At 40.2% G+C, this 19,237-nt stretch overlaps 1 protein-coding gene across 1 annotated transcript in view; it reads right to left on the bottom strand.

Annotated features, from left to right (window-relative positions):
* Noc3l (NOC3 like DNA replication regulator) overlaps positions 1–12,501 on the bottom strand; it is a gene marked incomplete in the record, with an annotated part of 52,722 nt that extends 40,221 nt beyond the window's left edge. The window contains 6 exon segments of the mRNA XM_008853079.3: positions 2,671–2,801; positions 5,126–5,182; positions 5,728–5,885; positions 8,096–8,228; positions 10,627–10,834; positions 12,366–12,501. Of these exon segments, the coding sequence (XP_008851301.1) occupies positions 2,671–2,801; positions 5,126–5,182; positions 5,728–5,885; positions 8,096–8,228; positions 10,627–10,834; positions 12,366–12,374 (696 nt within the window).
* Between the last annotated feature and the right edge of the window lie 6,736 nt (positions 12,502–19,237).

Below are 19,237 nucleotides of genomic sequence, written 5' to 3'. Positions count from 1 at the left end.
GGCTATTAAAATCAAAAGGAGGAAAGAATCATTTGACTTTTGTTCTGTGGTACTGAGCTCAAACCAACACCTTGTGCATAGTAGGCAGGTGCTCCATTGGTGAGGTGCATCCCCAGTTCTCACTTGAGTTTTTGAAGGCCCAATTTTTCAGTAGGAAAATGACATCAGAAGATATCATCAGGTCAGTAAGAAGCCTCAGCAGATAAAGGTACTTGCTGCTCAAGTCTATGACCTGAGTGCTCCTCAGAACTCATGGAGAACCTACTCCCAAAGTTGGTTTCTGATCTAATGCCCACACACTGTGGGATGCATGCAGCTGAGTATGCACCAAGTACAAACATGCACACAATAATAAAAACAAAAAGTAAAGCCACACCCGTGTACATAAGGGCAATATTAATTAGATTTAGTGGGTTATCAAAAAAAAAATATGAGGTTGAAGAGGAACGTTTGAAGAGATAGGATATGATCATACTTGGAGGTAGATATGATTCTATTTCATTGTACACATGCAAAAAATTCTCAAAAATAAAGCAAAATTTTTACAAATTTTGTTTCTATGGGTTTATATTAATGACTTAAGATAATAGAGATGAAAAATATTCTAATTCCTGCCAACCATGGTGGTACACAGCTTTAATCCCGGCACTGGAGTGGCAGAGGCAAGCAAATCTCTATGAGATCAAGGCCAGCCTGGATTACATAGCCAATCCCAGGCCAGCTGGAGCTACAGGGAGACACTATCTCAAAAAACAAACAAAATATCCCCCTTCCTGATTCTGTTCCACATATTACCCTCTTTTTAGTAGAAAAAGGTAAGAACTACTCAAATTTTTCTCTGTAAATACAAATAATCAGGGCTGGAGAGATTTTGGGCAAAGAACTTGCTGCACAAGGCTGACAACCCAAGTTCAATCTCTGGACCAACATGAAGGTGAGAGGAGAGAGAGTGAACTCCAAAGTTGTCCTCTGACATTCATACACACAGATGCGCTCTCACGCTCACACTCACACACACACTCATTAAATTTTTTTAATGTAAAGAATCATTTTATCACTCAACAAATACTTAAAGGATAGGAGGAAAGCAATATAACAAGAATAATATCTTTCAGTATGACATCATTCATATCATTCAGTATGACATATTTTCTCATTTAATCCTCACAACAAAGTTTTTAAATAGATACTATCCTTTTTATAGAGAGGAAGTAGTCTTAGGTAAAATGACTCACCCGGTCTCAAACAGTGCTTAGTGGAGCCAAGACAACTTCAGGATCCTTGAGCTCACATGCTATAATTTTGTATCTCCACTTTCACCACTGTACCCAAGATTCAATAATTTCCTTTAACCCTGGCTCTGTTTCATTCAAAGCACTTTTTCCTCTCCCTTCTTCCCCCCTTCTCTCCCTTTACTCCTCCCTCTTTCCTACTTTTTCTTTGTTTCTGTTTTTTTTTCTGAGACAGGGTCTTACTATGTAGCCCAGGCAGGCCTTGAATTGGTTGGTGGCAATCCTCTTGCCCTGGCCTCTCCCAAGTGCTAGGATCATAAGTATATACCACCATGCCCTGAAAAAGTATTTCCTACTTATAAATATTCCTGAGCTAATTCCACTGATTTCTGTGTAGAATGTTCCTTATTAAAAACTGTACGGGGGTGGCTGGAGAGATGGCTCAGCGGTTAAGAACACTGATTGTTCTTACAGAAGACCCGGGTTCAGATCCCAGCACCCACATGGCAGCTAACAACTGTCGGTAACTCCAGTCCCAGGGAATCCAACAGCCTCTTCTGACCCCTGCAGGGACTGCACAACACGGGTGCACTTACCTACATGCAGGCAATACACACAGACACATAAAATAAAAATAATAAAAATATTTTTTAAAAAACTGTACAGGGAGCTAGTGGTGGTACACACCTTTAATCTCAGCACTTGGGAGGCAGAAGCAGGTGAGTTCAAGGCCAACCTGGTCTACATAGCAAGTTCCAGGCCAGTTGGGCCTACAGGGAGACCTGTTTCAAAAAGAGCAAAAAAAACCAATAACAGCACTTGCTTTTCTTGCAAAAGACCCAGGTTCAGTTCCCAAGAACCAACAACCATCCTTAACTCCAGCTCTAGGGCATCCAATGCCCTCTTCTGGCTTCCATGGGCACTATATGACACAGATATGCTTATATACATGCCCACAAAACACTCATACACATAAAAATAAAATTAAAAAAAAAAATACAGAGATGAACATGGCGGTACACATCTAAAATCCCAGCACTCAGGAGGATGAGGCAGAAACATGAGTTTGAGGTCAGCCTAGGCTATAAGGCAAGATTCTATCTCAAAAAAGAAACAAAAAAACTTCTATAGATCAGTTGGGCAAATTTGTAGGTAGATTATTTTTTCCCTAATAAAATTACTTTTTAGATACTTACTACTTTTAGAGTTAGCAAAATAAGTCCCATATCTTTGCTTAGAAATGAGAAAAAGTTCAAAGTCTGAGTTCTCTAGGATCATGAAAGGTGTCAAGTTCAGACATAGGATGAAGCTACTCATTCACACAACTCCAACTAGTTTAATTCTTTTCCATTTTGTGAATGCTTACAAAAACAAGAGTTTTTTAATGTACTGTACATTTACACCAAATGAAAAACCCAAAGAAATCAGTAGCACTCACATTACTTTCTGGATCTGATAATATGGCAGATGCCAAGGCTGCAATTTGAATTTTCTTTTCCTGTAGTTTCTTCCTTCTTTCAATCAAATGTTCCTCCATGGTGAGCTCCTGGATGGGAGTTTCAGTGATATCTGAAACAAATCAGGTTTTCACTCTTAAATATTGCTTTATTTACAAATACTTAAAAAACAGCAATTTTCACATATAATAAATATTAATGATAGCTGAGAATTTTGTATTTATTACTGTATCATTCAATAATCATACAAAATAGGTACTATCAATATACCAATTTTGTAGGTATGAAAACTGAGGCAAAAGGAAAATAACTTACTAACTTCAATTTCATCAACGTAACAGAAATGGGACTTAGGCCTATAACGCTATACATAAACCCACAATAATTTATATTAACTAAAAAATAGTTTTAGTTACTAACTTCAATTTCATCAACGTAACAGAAATGGGACTTAGGCCTATAACGTTATACATAAACCCACAATAATTTATATTAACTAAAAAATAGTTTCAGGTTTAATATATACCTAAGTGGGGCTGGAGAAATGGCTCAGCAGTTAAGAGCACTGATTCCTCTTGCAGAGGACCTGGGTTCAATTCCCAGAACCCACATGGCAGTTACAAACCATCCTTAACTCTAGTTCCAGGGGAATCCAAAGCCCTCTTCAGACCTCCGTGGCACTGCATGACAGGGGTGCACTCACATACATGCAGACAACACACTCATACACATAAAATAAAAATAATAAATAAAAATATAAGTATAATATGTAATGAGTCTATAGTAAATGACTGAAACCAGTCAAATACAACAGTTGAATGCCGGGCGTGGTGGCACAAGCCTTTAATCCCAGCACGTGGGAGAAGCAGGTGGCTCTCTGTGAGTTCAAGGTCAGCCTGCTCTACATAGTGAATTCAGGCCAGCTGTGGCTACAGGGAAACCCTGTCTCAAAAAGAACAACAACAAAAAAACACCAGCTGAGCTATAATCTCATATTCATTATTAGTGAGGTCTGCTAAGTGAAAGTAAATTTAACTAGCTTGTTTCATCACAAATTCTAAACTAACAAGTTTCAAACAAATTTTTTTTTCAGGTCAAGTTTGATTAGGTAAAAATTATCTGAGCTAAGTATAGCGGCTCACACTTGTAATCCCAGCATTTGGGAGGCAAAGGCAGGATAGCCATGAGTTTAAGGCCATCCTGGGTTACATAATGAGTTCCAGGTCAGTCTGGATGACAGTATAAAACCCCCAGTGTCAAACAGAGGCCTGTGAGATGGCTCAGTGAGTAAAGAGCTTGCAACCAAGCCTGATGATCTGAGTTCCAGACTGGGGACCCTCATGATAGGCAGAACCAATTGCCAGAAGTTGTATTCTGAATACATGCACACCGTTGACAGGCAAGCAGGCACAGATAAGCACATGCACACACACACACACACACACACACACACACACACACACAAAACGTAATTCCAAAAAGCCAAGAAACAAAAAATTGTTTTAAGTATTAAAAACTGACATTCAATTATCTGAGACCATATACAAAGCATAACTGTCCTAAAAAACTCAAAATTACTTCATACAACAAAATCAGTTTTATAATTTTCAAAAGTAAGTTATTTGTAGGTCAGTCCTTTTCCTATAATTAAGAGGACTCAAAACGATAACAATCATAATTTTTCACCTCTGCTTCAACAATGAAAGCAATTAAAAACTGACATTCAATTATCTGAGACCATATACAAAGCATAACTGTCCTAAAAAACTCAAAATTACTTCATACAACAAAATCAGTTTTATAATTTTCAAAAGTAAGTTATTTGTAGGTCAGTCCTTTTCCTATAATTAAGAGGACTCAAAACGATAACAATCATAATTTTTCACCTCTGCTTCAACAATGAAAGCAAGTTACTGTATATATTTTTCCATAAAAAAATTAAATTTCATAAGGTGAGACTTTCAAATATGGAAAAATATTCAAAATGATCTTTAAATGTTCAAAATGTATACGCTAGAGATTGCCTAAAATCAACTCACACTGATTATGCATAAAAGTACTTCCTAAGCTGGAGAGATGGCTGTCAACAGGTAAGAGCACTGGCTGCTCTTACAGAGGGCCCAGGTTTGGTTCTCAACACCCACGTGGTACCTAACAACCATCCGTAACTCCAGTTCAAGGAATCCAAAGCCCTTTTCTGACCTCAGTGGGCACTGCACGAGATAGGTGCACTTACTTACATGCAGGCAATACACATAAAATAAAAATGATAAATTTTTTTTTTTTTAAAGTACTTGCCTGATCTACATAGTGAGTTCCAGGACAGCTGAGGCTACAGGGAGATCCTGTCTCAAAAAGACCAGAAAAAAAAAAAAAAAAAAAAAGGTACTTGCTGATTATCAATACACTAACTGTAAAGATACAGGTGATTATTACCTTCTTCAAGTTCCATCTCTTCTTCTTGATCCTCTTCATCTTGTTTAATGTCAGTAACTATTCGAAAGGTATACTTATTAAAGCTGTGATAATACACTTAAGTGGTAAGACAAAAACAAAAGGAAAGCAGCAGCACACTGATTACCCCAAGACTCAGGACAGGTGCTGACTTTAGAGCCAGAGGAGCACAGCAAAGTTTCTGGATGCTGCCAGTATTTGGTGTTTGTCTAGATGGTAGTTTCACGACTCTATACTTTGTGATTTTTGCCATGAACTACCCTAATGCTATGTCTTTGATTTCTGCATTTTTCTGTTTTATTTCACACAGTCACATTTTCTTTCCTTCTCTTCCTCTGGCTCTCCTTCAGCCCCATAGGAAAATCACCCAAACCTTGTAGCTCTAGTTATTGTCACAATACAACACGTGATATAACCATATATGCTTCCGACCCAAACACCAAGGTCGCTGTACAACTAATGGCAGCTACCCCTATTCTGTAGCTATGACTAAAAGCCAAAATAAAATTTAATTCTGAATGAAAAAAAACAAGTATTCTACTAGTGAAAACTAAGTTAGTTAATATTTCGGCCATTAGACTCACCTGGCTTCTCCCTAGTCTGTGGGATTATACCACTTTTATCCTTGATAGGAAGCAAATGAATCAGCTCCTTCTCAGGTGCAGTTTGCAGAGTCCTTGGTATTTTTTCGTATTTATCTATCACACTCTTGTGCTTTCGTTTCTTGGCATGAACTGGCTCACTGCAGAAAAGAATTTAATCTTCAGTTTTAAAGGTTACCTAAAGGCCTATCATTTAAAAGTACTGTTATAGACCAAGTATGGTAGTACCTGCCTATAATCCCAGCACTCTGGTGGCAGAGAAGGAAGGATTATCATTTACAGGTCATCTTGAGCTACATAGTGAGAATACTTCCTAGATACTGAGTTTGATCCTCAGAAGTATGGGGGCTGAGGGAAATATAGAGTACAAAGTACCACTGACACTTCCCCTCCCTACAACAGTAGAAAATCTAGTTAGGCGCTTTCTTTTGGAGACAGTGAACTCTGTAATCCAGGATGGCCTAGAAATTACTATGTCAATGACATTGTGCAAGGACTCTGTGTGTTCAATTTTGATACACTTTAATGCTTTATAATAGAGTGTGTATGTGTTGGTATAGCTCACAAATATTTTATACACTCGTTGGTATACTTTTAACTTTTTTCAGTTTCATAGACTATTCATTCTGTACTTCCAAACTACCACAAATATTTTTTTAAACATCTATGCTTAAATGGACCCATATTACACAAAGTCATGGAAAAATAAACCACCTACTGAGCTTTGTTCAGTGACACTATTGTAATCAATGTGGTTTATCCCAAGTGCAAGTACTGCTAATTAAAACTACCTATTGATATGCAACTATCAACGGGTGTATAGATATGGGCACTTAGATCAGAACCTAGTACATGGCAGCAACTGAATAATTAAACTATAAATCTACAACAAAGACTCAAACTACAACTAATAGCCAATTTTTCCTTTAGATGCACAATAAAGGTGAAATTCATGATTTCTTCTGGAGTGTCAAGAGAAGACACTACACTTTTACTTTCCCAAAATCTTTCAGAGCGTAGCATGAACTTTGGAATTAAAAGAGAACTAAGTTTAAGCCAGTTGTGATGGCACATGCCTTTAATCCCAGCACTCAGGAGGCAGAGGCAGGTGGATCTCTGTGAGTCGGAGGCCAGCCTGGTCTACATAGAGTTTCAGGCCAGCTGGTGCTACAGGGAGACCCTGTCTCAAAAAAGAGCCCCCCCCCCAAAAAAAGAACTAAGTTTGAAGTCCAGACCCACTTCTTATGACTGTGGAATCTCCTCTCTGGAAATGCAAATAATACCTACCTAACAAGGTACTGAGGACTAGGTGAGATTAAAATTTTTAAAAAAGGGGCTGGAGAGAAGGCTCAGCACTTAAGAGCACTGACTGGTCTTGCAGAGGACCTGGGTTCAATTCCCAGCACCCACATGGTGGCTACAAACCGTCCTTGACTCCAGTTCCAGGGGAATCCGAAGCCCTCTTCTGATCTCTGCGGCATTGCACAACATGGGTACACTCACATACAATGCAGGCAATATACTCATACACATAAAATAAGAATAATAAAAACAATATGGGCTGGAGAGATGGCTCAGTGGTTAAGGGCACTGGCTGCTCTTGCAGAGACCCTGGATTGATTCCCAGCACCCACAAGGCTAAGAACCTTCTGTAACTCCAGTTCCTGGGGATCCAATGCCCTCTTTTGACCTCTGCAGACATTGCACTACATGGTGCATGTACATACATGGAGGCAATACAATCATACAAATCATACACATAAAATAAAAATAAAATAAAATATTAAAAAAATAAAATAAACCACAAAAAAACTCAGGACCATTCTGCCAATGTCTCAAACAAAACAGCACTCTTCCATAATTCACTAAAATTCACTATTCAGAATCAAAAGAAAGGAAAATGTACATTAAATAAAATCAATCACTAATTTCACTTAGAAAATAAACATGGGCTAGGGATGTGGCTTACTTGGTAGACTGCTTGCCTAGCATGCACAAAGCCCTGGATTCAAAATTCCAGCACCAAAGAAAACTAGATGTGATGGTGCACGCCTGTAATTCAAGTAATTGGGAAGGTAAAGGAAGGAGAATCAGTTCAAGTCCATCCTCAACTACACAGTGGTTTAAAGACAGGCTGAGCTACAAGAGACCCTGTCCCAAAAACAAAACAAACAGAAAGAAAAGAAATTTAACATCAGCTTACTCTTTACAAACACTATGCCCAGGGGTGAACATCTTAAACTTTCTAAACCCCGTACACAGAGGAAAACATCTTGAACTATCTACGTAAAATTCAGAATATTTGTAATATTGTACAGATACGAACAGCTATATTCCAGATAAGTATTACCTAGAAGAAAGATCTCTTGTGAGAAAAGATGCTCTTTGTCCTAAATCTTTCATTAACTGTAAGTCATCCTCATCCATCATATCTAAAGGAAGGGCTTCTTCTTCCTCCTCTTCTTCCCTCTCGATCCTTTTAACTGTTCCACAAAAAAAAAAAAATCAAAGCATTAGAATTCTGCATTTTTTCTAGTATCTCACCTGCCCGCCCCATCCAGTACTCCCAATGAAAGTACTATTTAGGGCTGACAGCTCTCTGCTAGACTAAGATGCTGAATCAGGCAAATGTGTTTCTGATTCCTGAAATCTAAAGGTCAAAAGCATTCCCAGGGCACTCTAACAACTGAAAAATAAATGTTTCCACAGATTCTGAACAGTGTTTCAGGGCATTTCTTGGCTGCTTCTCATTTCCGCCATCCTTTCTAAGGGCCAGGCCCAAGCCCTGATGATCACCCCTTTGACCACAACCTTTTGTGCTTTCAGCATCATCGGGTTCCTTCCAATATACTTTACTAATAAGGCATTCATATCTACCAAACTGCAACCTCACCCAGATCATTCTAACTTCTCTGCTCACTTTCTGTGTTCTTTGTTCTATCCATCTTTCTTTTACTTAAAAAAAAAAAAATGACTCAGTGCCAGAAACCTTCATAAGTGCAGAGGATTCTACTGTAAATAAGACTTCTTAGTGTTTTCCTTAACAAAACAATCTTCCTGGTAGAAGACAGACTAGTAAACACTACTACAAGCAAACTGCACAGAATGAATCTACTTCAAATGAACATTTCATTTTCAAACATACCAGCAATTGGTATATTTCACTGGTCAGCCTTTTCTCTTCCATACAGTACGTTTTATCTATCATTACACATCTAACCCCTCACCTACCTCACTTCCAAGGATCTAGCCTCCTGCTTTAGTGAGAAAAGGGAGGCCATAAGGAATCAACAGCAGATTCAACGTTTGCATCCAACCTTTCCTTATACTCATACCTGTCTAATGACCACTTAGATTATAAACTATAATAAAGAACTCTTTTGCTTTTACTTTCATTCTATTTAACTACTGACATTATGCTTTTGAAATAGTAAAATTTAAAAGAGTTCTCTAAAAGTACCTAATTCATCCAACTCATTTTTCATAAATAAATGCACTTGTGGAGACTTCATGCAAGTCCACATGGCTAGCAGCAAAAATCAAGAGAAAAGCCCTTGCTTCCTGACTTCCATCAAATGGCCATTTTTTCATCACAATGTTGCTAAGGGGTCAAATTATGTCAGGGTTTAAGAGAACAAGATGGGAAGGCTGGAGCATTGGCTCAGTGGTTAAGAGCACTGATTGCTCTTGCAGATGACCAGGGTTTGATTCCCAGCACCCACATGGCAGCTAACAACCATCCTAACTCCAGTTCCAAGGGATCTGACACCCTCTTCTGACCTCCGTGGGCATTGCATGACATGGGTGCACTTACACACATGCAGGCAATACATTCATAGACATAAAATAGAAATATTTTTTAAAAAGAAATAATGAGATGGATATGTGAAAAATGAGTACTTACTTAATGATCAGATGTAGTCAAATATGAGCACCCTAAAAGTATCAGCTATAGAACTGTAGACTCAAAATAGTCATAATATTTTCCTATTTTAAGTAGCTAGGGTTCTTGGATAGTTTTACAAAATAACACAGAGAATTACAACTGAATTTCACTCCAAGTTTACAAGATAAAAGAAAATCAGAAGTTTAGAAAAGGAAGTGCCTGTTGGCAACATTGTAAAGAATGCACCATCAGGGGCTGGAAAGATGGCTCAGCAGTTCAGAGCACTAGGTGCTCTTGAACAGGTCCCAGGTTCGGGTTCCCAGCATCCACATGGAGGCTAACAATTGTCTGTAACAGCAGTTCCAGGGGATCCGACACCTTCTTCTGGCTTCAGTGGACACTGCATGACATGGGTACACTTACATGCTGACAAAACACTCATACACATAAAATAAAAGTAAATAAAATCTTTTGTTAGATGGACCATCAGCCAGGTGTGGTACTGCCCATCTTTAATCCTAGCACATGTGAAGCTGAGGCACATGTATCTCTGTGAGATGAGGCCAGTCTGGTCTATATAGCAAGTCACAGGTCAGCTGGGCCTATAAGGAGACCCTGTCTCCAAAAAACAAAAAGCAAACAAACAAACAAACAAAAAAAAAATGCACCATCAAAAATTCTTACCTCAGTTGTCAGTAAATGGGCAGGTGGCAGACCAAAATTTATTTACATGGCTACTCTGAGCATCCCCCCAAGTACTGCATTTTCAGATCTGTTCTCTAGACAAATTAAAAGCAGAGGCTAGCTTTATCACAGTGCATACTGTCTGGAAATGTTTTCTCATACTGACTACAATAAAGCACAGAGGAATCCTATCCTTACCTAAGTCTATAAAGATCTAACACAGAAAGAGAGGTTTCTAGAAAGCAAGTCTTTTCTATGAAGAATATTTCAGGGCAAATAATGGGAACTAGGCATCATGAATACTTTCATACCTGATCGTTTGTGCTTTGGGTCCTCCAATGGAATGGGTTTCTTAGACACAGCATCTTTTACAGCTTGCCTTAGTTTCCTCTGTTCTTTTCGGTATTTCTTGATAGTGCTTTGTTGTTTAAATTGCTTATTTTTTAGTTTGTTTTCAAGTTTGACTTTACTAGTTTTTATCAACTTGCGAAAGCTTGGGACCTGCTTTTTATTTCTTCTCTAGAAAACAACAGAAGGAATATTACAACTGAGAATTATTAATTATTCTTTAAAAGTCAAGTTAAAGAGAATTGTTTATAAATTTCATTAGACCAATTTCACAATTTTAATGTCTCACAACCGTGGATCTCACATTAAAAATAAAACCAAAGCCTGGAGTGGTGGTGCACGCCTTTATCCTGGCACTTGAGAAGGAGAGGCAGGTGGATCTCTATGAGATCAAGGCCAGCCTGGTCTACATAGCAGAGTTCCAGGCCAGCTGGGGCTACAGAGAGACCTGTCTCAAAAAAATATAAATTAATTAGTTAATTAATTAAATGCAAAATATGGTAGTAGCACCAGGCACCAGTTATTCATAGATTTTGCCATGATCTGAATCAGGTCTCTCAAAAGTATCTAAGATCTATAAAGAAAAATGTTAAGAATCAGGCTGGAGAGACAGCACAGCGGTAAAGAACACTAACTGTTCTTGCAGAAGACCCAGGTTCAAATCCCTGGCTGACCATCATGACAGCTAACAACAGTAACTCCAGTTCCAGGGGATCCGACAGCCTCTTCTGTCCTCCACAGGCACTGCACCATATAGGTGCATGACAGCTAACAACAGTAACTCCAGTTCCAGGGGATCCGACAGCCTCTTCAGTCCTCCACAGGCATTGCACCATATAGGTGCACTTACTTACATTCAGGCATAACAGTCATACACATAAAATAAAAATAATAGGGGTTGGGGATTTAGCTTGGTGGTAGGGTGCTTGCCTAGCAAGCACAAGGCAAGACCCTGGGTTCAGTCCTCAGCTCCGAAAATAAATAAATAAATTAATTAATTAATTAATTTTTTTTTAAATGTTAGAATCACTGATCTTGTGGCAAATGGTTATTCAAGGCTAGTCTCTTGTGGTTTAACATTCAGGGCAAAATAATGGCTGTCTTTAATAACTGGTATTTACAGTGTTTTGTCATTTACCAAATGCTGAGACATAGTGCCTCCAACACCTAAAGATTATTGCTGTTATCACATTATTGATGAAGTGAAGGCTCATGGATTATGCAACTTGTCGAAGACCGTCCTACCCAAAGAAGAACAAAACTGAATTCTCTTGGAGTTCAAGGACTCTCTTGCTGGTGACGGCTTCACTCGGAAATCCAAATTCCAGTACTAGTTCTAAATTTCCCATTTCCCACTAGCCTTCCTAGCTCCTTAAACTTGAAGGAGGAAGCTGACTCGCCCCAGGTCAGGAGACAACATGCTCTATTAAGGCTGGACCTTGTTTCTCATGTGTAGAAAAATAGATTGGAAGACGGTCTGGGAAAACCCATCACAGGTGGACCATCTCTAGGATGCAAAACTCGGTTCTTGTCTCCGACCCCCCTGGCGCGGGCACAGTAGGGGACGAAGGAAAAAACACCAGTAAGTACCGGATGTTGAGACAATGCATAGAGCCACCAGGGAGCCCCGACATGAGCACGTCGGTGACCTGTCATTCCGAGTAGCCCAGAAGCCGCGGACCAGGTTCCCGAGGGCACTTACCGCCTTCATCCTTGGGCTGTGAGGACTTCTTCAGACAAGTTCGCCAGGGAAAGGAAGACTCTAGGAGCCCCGAAAGTAACACGTGCCAAGGGCGACTTTTCCTGAACCGGAAGCTGCTCCCAGCCCCGCCAGACTCTGCCGCCGGAAACGGAGGCGGGCCTTCCTGATAGCGGCTGGCGCGCGCCCTCTGGCGGTGGCGGTCTCGCACTCACCCGGCGACCGTGGACTAGTGGGCGCTGGGCTGAGCTGTAGGCCTGGGAGTGACCGGCCGTGTTTGTTAAGTCCTGCGGAAATCCGACTCTTCCTCCCTGAACCGCTGGGCTTGGCTTTCGTGCCTCGCCTCACGTAGCTTATCTCTTCCTGCCCTGGTACTGATGATCTAGACTTGTTCCTGCGTAAAGTCGAGAGGGCAGAGAGCAGCTTCTCCTTGCTCGATGCCAATACACTCAGCCGGAGCCCAGGGCTGAAGGAATGAACAAGGATTTTTCATCGCCTTCCAGCAGTCAAAAATCGGTGATTCTTGAGGTTTTATCTTGGAGTCGTTTTTTTCTTCGGTTTTAACCATTACCAAATAAAAAACTAATGAGAGATTCATCGGAATTTCAATATTTTGCACCTATCACCTTTGGATAAATTGCTTAATCTGCCAAAGTCATGAATTTTTGAGGAATATTTAGATATTTCAAGAAGAATGTTTTTCAAGTGCCCGTCTCCCAAAGATTTTTTTCCCAGAAATTAAAAAAAAAAAAAAAATAGCACTGGGCTGGAGAGATGGTTCAGTGGTTAGTAATGCTTTGCTGCTCTTTGAAAGGACCCAAATTGGGTTCCCAACACCCATATCAGGTGGCTCACAACCACCTGTAGCTCCAGCACCAAGAGACCTGATACCATCTTCTGGCCTCTTCAGGCACCCACACACATGTGCCATACACACACAAACATACAGATACACATAAATCGAAATAAAATATTAAAAAAAAAAACCCACTACACTTCAGGCTATTAAGGGGGGGAGGGGTTGTGGTTGTGGTTGTGATGGTTGGAGATAGTCTTACTGGGTAGCCCAGACTGGCCCTCAACTCAGTATGCTTCCGTCTGAGTCTCCAGAGTACTGGTTACAGGCGTGAGGCACCGTGCCCAGCTCCAGCATATCATTCTTGAGCACACCCTGACACAGTTGGCCTCACAGTCCTGAGCTGCTGAGATAAGTGATTAGACTCAAAGGATTCTGAGGTCATAGCAAGACTGAGAAGAAACTTGCTCGTTTATGGATTTTGCCACAGACACAAGAAACCCCTTCTATCTGGCACCTCTTTTCCCACCTCCCTCTAGCTTTCCCCTTGTTCACTTTCCTTCCTGTCTCAGAAACAGCAGAGCCTGTCCCTTTGTTACATGACCTCATCTCATAAATTGAAAACATCAGCCTGTGCTCTTCCCGAAAGCCTGAATTCCTTCTCAAACATATCAACAGTTACTCCTGCTTTCTCAGCTTGCCTTATAGTCTTTCCAAGGATAAGGCATCCTCATCCCTGTTCAGAGACAACTCCCAATCTCTTTTTTAAAAAAATTATTTTAGGTGTATAAATGTATTGCCTGCATGTGTGTAAGTGCATCTGTGTCATGCAGTGCCCTCCAAGGTGAGAAGAGGGCATTGAACTGGAGTTACAGACGGTTCTTAGCTGCCATATGGGTGCTGGGAATCGAACCCAGGTCCTCTGCAAGAGCAGCTCGTGCTGTTAACTGCTGAGTCATCTTTCCAGTCCAACTCCCAATTTCTTGTCTCAACTTTTGTATCAACTATCCCTTCTCATAATCTTTCCCTCACTCTTTCCTTAATAGTTTCTCCCCCATTAGCCTATTAATATATTCAGTTCTCTTCAATCTTTTCATTTATTTCTAATAACCTTTTCTTCTTTTAATTATTTTGTAGTCCACCTTCCAGAAAGATCATTATCCTGGTGTATCTACTTCTCTATTGTAATCCAAGTTTGTGCTAGCTTTTTAAGGAAATACATTTTACTCTTGACCCATTTCTTATTTAAGTTTATAACCAACTAAAATCTCTCAGTCATTTTAGAGCATGCATTGCCAAGCTATATCTCTCCCATCTTGAATATAAGCAGCTTGTTTGGAAGCAAATTTTAAAATAGAAGTTTACGTGATTCCTGCTAATTTAATCTCATTGGTTTCTTAATTCTGTCCTCCCCAGCCTGTGTCACCCACTCAGTTAATCCACTGCTAAGCCTTGCTTGTGCTCTATATCCTCCTGGCTCCCTCAGAGCTTTTCTTTCAGGACAGTTAGAGATCAATGGCTATCCTAAACAGCCTTGCAGGAAATATACTCAGAGATTCCTGTGAGACCTTTGGGGACGTGTTAAAAGCCCATCTGGCTATGCCTGTGACATTCCACCAAAGTGCTGGAATTAAAGGCACACTCAGAACAAAACATTTTTAAGAGTTACTTCTTTGTTTATGTGTGCATGTGTGTGTTTGTGTGTCTGTGTGCATGCATGCACACATGTGCTGCATGTGTGGGAGTGCCCATGGAGACCAGAAGAGGGAGTCAAATCCCCTGGAACTGTTATGAGCTACCAGATATGGGTGCTAGGAATCTAACTCTGGCCCATTGGAAGAGCAGCAAGTGCTGTTAACCACTGAGCCATCTCTGTAGCCCCATGTCTCAAAATTTTAAGAAGTAAAAAGAAAGCTGGGGAAATAGCTTAGTGGTACAACACTTGCCTAGTACATGAAAGACTCTAGGTTTAATTCTCAGCCATCAAACACACACACACACACACACACACACACACACACACAATGGAGCATTGTGAAGAATGAAATCATGCCATTTACAGTAAAATGGATCATCGTATTAAAATAAACCATACTCAGAGAAATACCAATATTCTGGCCGGAGAGATGGCATAGTGGTTAAGAGTACTTCCTCCTCTTCCAGAGGACCCAGGTTCAGTTTGTGGCACATATTCAGTCATCTGTAACTCCAGTTCCAGGAATGTGACACCTTCTTCTGTTCTCCATAAGCACTGCCAGCATGTGGTACAGTTACATACATGCAAGCAAAACACTCATACACATAAAATAAAACCCTTCTTTGGGACTGGAGAAATGACTCACCAGTTAAGAGCACTAGCTGCTCTTCCATAGGACCCAGGTTCAATTCCCATCCTTGACATGGTGGCTAACACTAATCCTTACTCTAGTTCCAGGGGATCGAATGCCCTCTTCTGGTTTCCTTGGGCACTTGCACACATGTGGTACACTAACAAACATACAGGCAAAACACTCAGACACATAAAAATACATCTTTTAAAAAAGAAATACCCACATTCTCACATATTTGAAATCTAGATTGCCTTTTAAAGGCATGAAAATGGAATTGAGACTAATTGGGGAAGGCAGAGCACGTAGGGAAATGAGAGGGTGGACGAGGTAAATATGACTGAAGTGTGTTGTATTCAAATCTGAAAATGTCATCATAAAACCCATTATTCTGTACAAATGGTATACCCTAACAAAAAGAAAAAAGTTTCGACAGCCACTGAGGGGTAAGAAACATGAAGCCAAATCTCTCCTCGCTGACATCCATTTCAGATTTCTGGCCTTCAAAACTATGAGAGAATACATTGCTGCTGCTTTAGGCCACCAAGTTTATGGGGATTTGTTATTGCAGTCAAGGAAGACTAGTACACTAATAGTTATGCAATATCCTCCTCAGAGGCAGGATTACTTGGATGACTCTTAATCTCTCAAAGGCTTACTGATGGATGGAGCGCCAGCTACGAAGACAGCGGGTTCAGCACCACTCTGTTGGGTTCTTTTCTTCCTAGTCTCCCTCCCTCCCTGTACCCAGTGGTCCCTAGACTTAACCTCAAAAGCAAACAATTTGCACTCAAATCCTTTATTTTATATTTACCAATTTACCATAACCAAATGTCAAAAATGTATTTAACCAAATGTCAGAAATGTATTCTCTTGTGGTTATAAAGACTAGGAGTCTAAAATCAAGGTGTTGGCACAGGCGGTTCCTTTTGGGGGACCTCTATCCTCATTTCTGGTGACAGTTGGCATCCTTGGCATCCTTTGGCTCATGGATGCTCTTGTCTTTGCCTCCATCTTTACATAGCATTCTCCTTTCGAGTCTTCACATGGCTGCTTCCTCTGTGAGCCCCTCCCTCTTCCTTGATTGTTGAAGAGGGCTGGTCTTTTTGAGACAGGGTCTCCCTATAGCCCCAGTTGGCCTGGAACTCACTATGTAGACCATACTGGCCTGGAACTTACAGAGATCTGCCTTCCTCTGCCTCCCGAGTGCTGGGATCAAAGGTATGCACCACCATGTCCAGCTTAGGTTTTAAATTTTTAAATTCTTTTATGTGTATGAGTGCATGCAGTGCCATTGGATCCCTGGAACCTGAGTTACAGCCAGTTGTTAGCTGTCATGTGGGTGCTGGGAACCAAAAACCCAGGTCTTCTACAAGAGCAGCCAGTGCTCTTAACTGCTCAGCCCCATCTCTCTAGCTTCTTGTTTAAACATTTTTAATGTTTACAAACTGTGTTGGTTCTTTTCTCTTATTCTTAATAATCTTATGAGATAAATACTAGCTCCTGTTTTTTTGTTGTTGTTGTTTTTTTTGTTTTTTGTTTTTTTTTTTTTGGCTATGTAGCTCTAATTGGCCTTATATTCAGAATGATTCTTCTTGCTCCACCTCCCAAGTCCTGGGATTACAGGTGGGAGTCACTATACCAGACTAATTAATTTTTATTTAACAATCAGAGGAAGCTGGGTGTGATGCTGCACACCTTTAGTCCCAGTACTCCAGAGGCAGAGGCAGGCGGATCTCTGTGAGTTCAAGGCCAGCCAGCCTGGTCTACAGATCGAGTTCCAGGTCAGCTGGAGCTACAGGGAGACCCTGTCTCATATAAAAAAAAAAAAAAAAAAAAAAAAAAGAATCAAGAATCAGAAGACAAGACATCAGAGTGTTTAGGTTTTTAAGCAAAAAGAAATCAAATATCTAAAGCTTCTTTGGCAATCTGCAATATAATATATGAGGGAAAAGTTTCCTAGAGTTGTGATATGATCTTTTTCACTTAAGATTTTGGCTGATAAACTAAATCATGACATTTCCTCTTTGTATACTATATGTAGAGTTCAGAGCCATTCTTCATTATCTTTCAAAATTCCTAAGGAAGAGAAAGTAGAGTCCATGCACAAAGTGATGCACAGTTCCTGAACGTCCCAAGGGCAATACAAGTTCCTCAGCCTCCTCTCGTACCAGACTCTGCTAGGAACTCGGTGAAAGAATGGTCTGTAAAACAAGGCTGTATTGTCTCTAGGCCTTTATTCTAAAGTTGCTGGGAAGTATAGCCAATCAAAGAAGAGACTATAGAATAAAACTAACATCCCACAGTGCCACCCTCACTAATTCTAGTGTATTCTCTACTAATCACCAAATCACAAGTCCTTCCTTTGGGTACAAGTTAGGAAACAGCTCATCCACATACAGTCTTAAGACCTGCTTGGGTGGAATTCACGCTTCTGATGTTTTCCTTCATTTTCAACATGATGCTACTAATTATATTTAGAATCCACTTGGATACACAAATAAAATAAACATCTGTGAAGTTGATGAGAGGTCCTGATGATTCCAGTATGTTAGAAAGGGGGGAAAAAAGATCTTCCCCTACAGAATCTCTTTCTTGAACCTTTTGGAGAATAAAAAGGAAACTTTCTATTTAAGTTTTTTTTTATTTATTACATTGTGTGTGTGTGTGTGCGTGTGTGTGTGTGTGTGTGTGTGTTTGTGTACCACCACACATGTGAAAGCCAGGGAACAGTTTTTGAGAAGTCAGTTTTCTCCTTCCACCATGTGGATCCTGGAGACAGAACTCAGGCCATCAGTCCTGGTGGTTAGCACCTTTATCAGGTGAGCCATCTTGCTGGCCCTATTTAGGATTTTATAGCTCCCAGAGTAAAACAGATTTGGCAGTGTTGGGAAGTGGTAAAATATGGGAAGTGGAGAAAGGGAAAGAGGTAAGCAAAAAAGGCCACAAAATAACTGGGCTTTAAAAGTGACATAATGATGTGTCAGTGTAAGTAAGTGAATTAGAAGACATTGTTTTAGAACATTAATACATGTTCATTTTTCACACCGTTTTTGTGGGCCTGGATTTTAGGAGCGGCTTAGCAGGCTCATTCTGGTTGCAGAGATTGTAATCTAGATACCTATCAAGGCTGAAGTCACCTGAAGACTTCAGTGAGCAGAGCTTAAGGATTTGACTGTGGCAAAAAACTTTACTTTCTCTGTGTCCCTCTCTGTTGGACTACTCGAATGTCTTTACAACAAGCAGTTAACTTCTGAAGTATGTTGTCCAAGGGAGAACAGGGGAAAACCCTAATGCTTTTTAAGACCTAGCTGTGGAAGTCATTTCTGCTGTTCCATTTGTTAGAAGTGAGGCCGTTACTCCAGACCATACTCAATAGTAATATAAGATAAAATAAAGAAGATAAAAATAAAATGTATGTGGGCACATCTAATTTTTTAAGACCTTTGGGTGGATGTAGTCAGTCTGCACTCTCCACTTCCCTGTGAGCCATATTGCTTCCTACTGTCTAATATCTGCTAGCGTTATCAGTCTCTTAGCAGCACTTGAGTACGAGACCCAGGCATCTCAATTTAATTTTTTTTTAATTTTATATATTTTTATTTTTATAAATGTTATGTATGCATGTATGTAAGTGCACTCATGTTATGCAGTGCTTGCGGAGGACATACAGTTGTTAGCCACCATGTGGGTGCTGGGAATCGAACCCTGGTCTACTGTAAGAGCAGCCAGTGCTCTTAACCACTGAGCCA

Source organism: Nannospalax galili, unplaced genomic scaffold (genome assembly GCF_000622305.1).
Source record: "Nannospalax galili isolate Female #2095 unplaced genomic scaffold, S.galili_v1.0 scaffold1027, whole genome shotgun sequence".
Lineage (NCBI taxonomy): Eukaryota > Metazoa > Chordata > Mammalia > Rodentia > Spalacidae > Nannospalax > Nannospalax galili.
The sequence above is the reverse complement of the archived record's forward strand: the minus strand, read 5'-3'. Positions and strand labels throughout refer to the sequence as shown.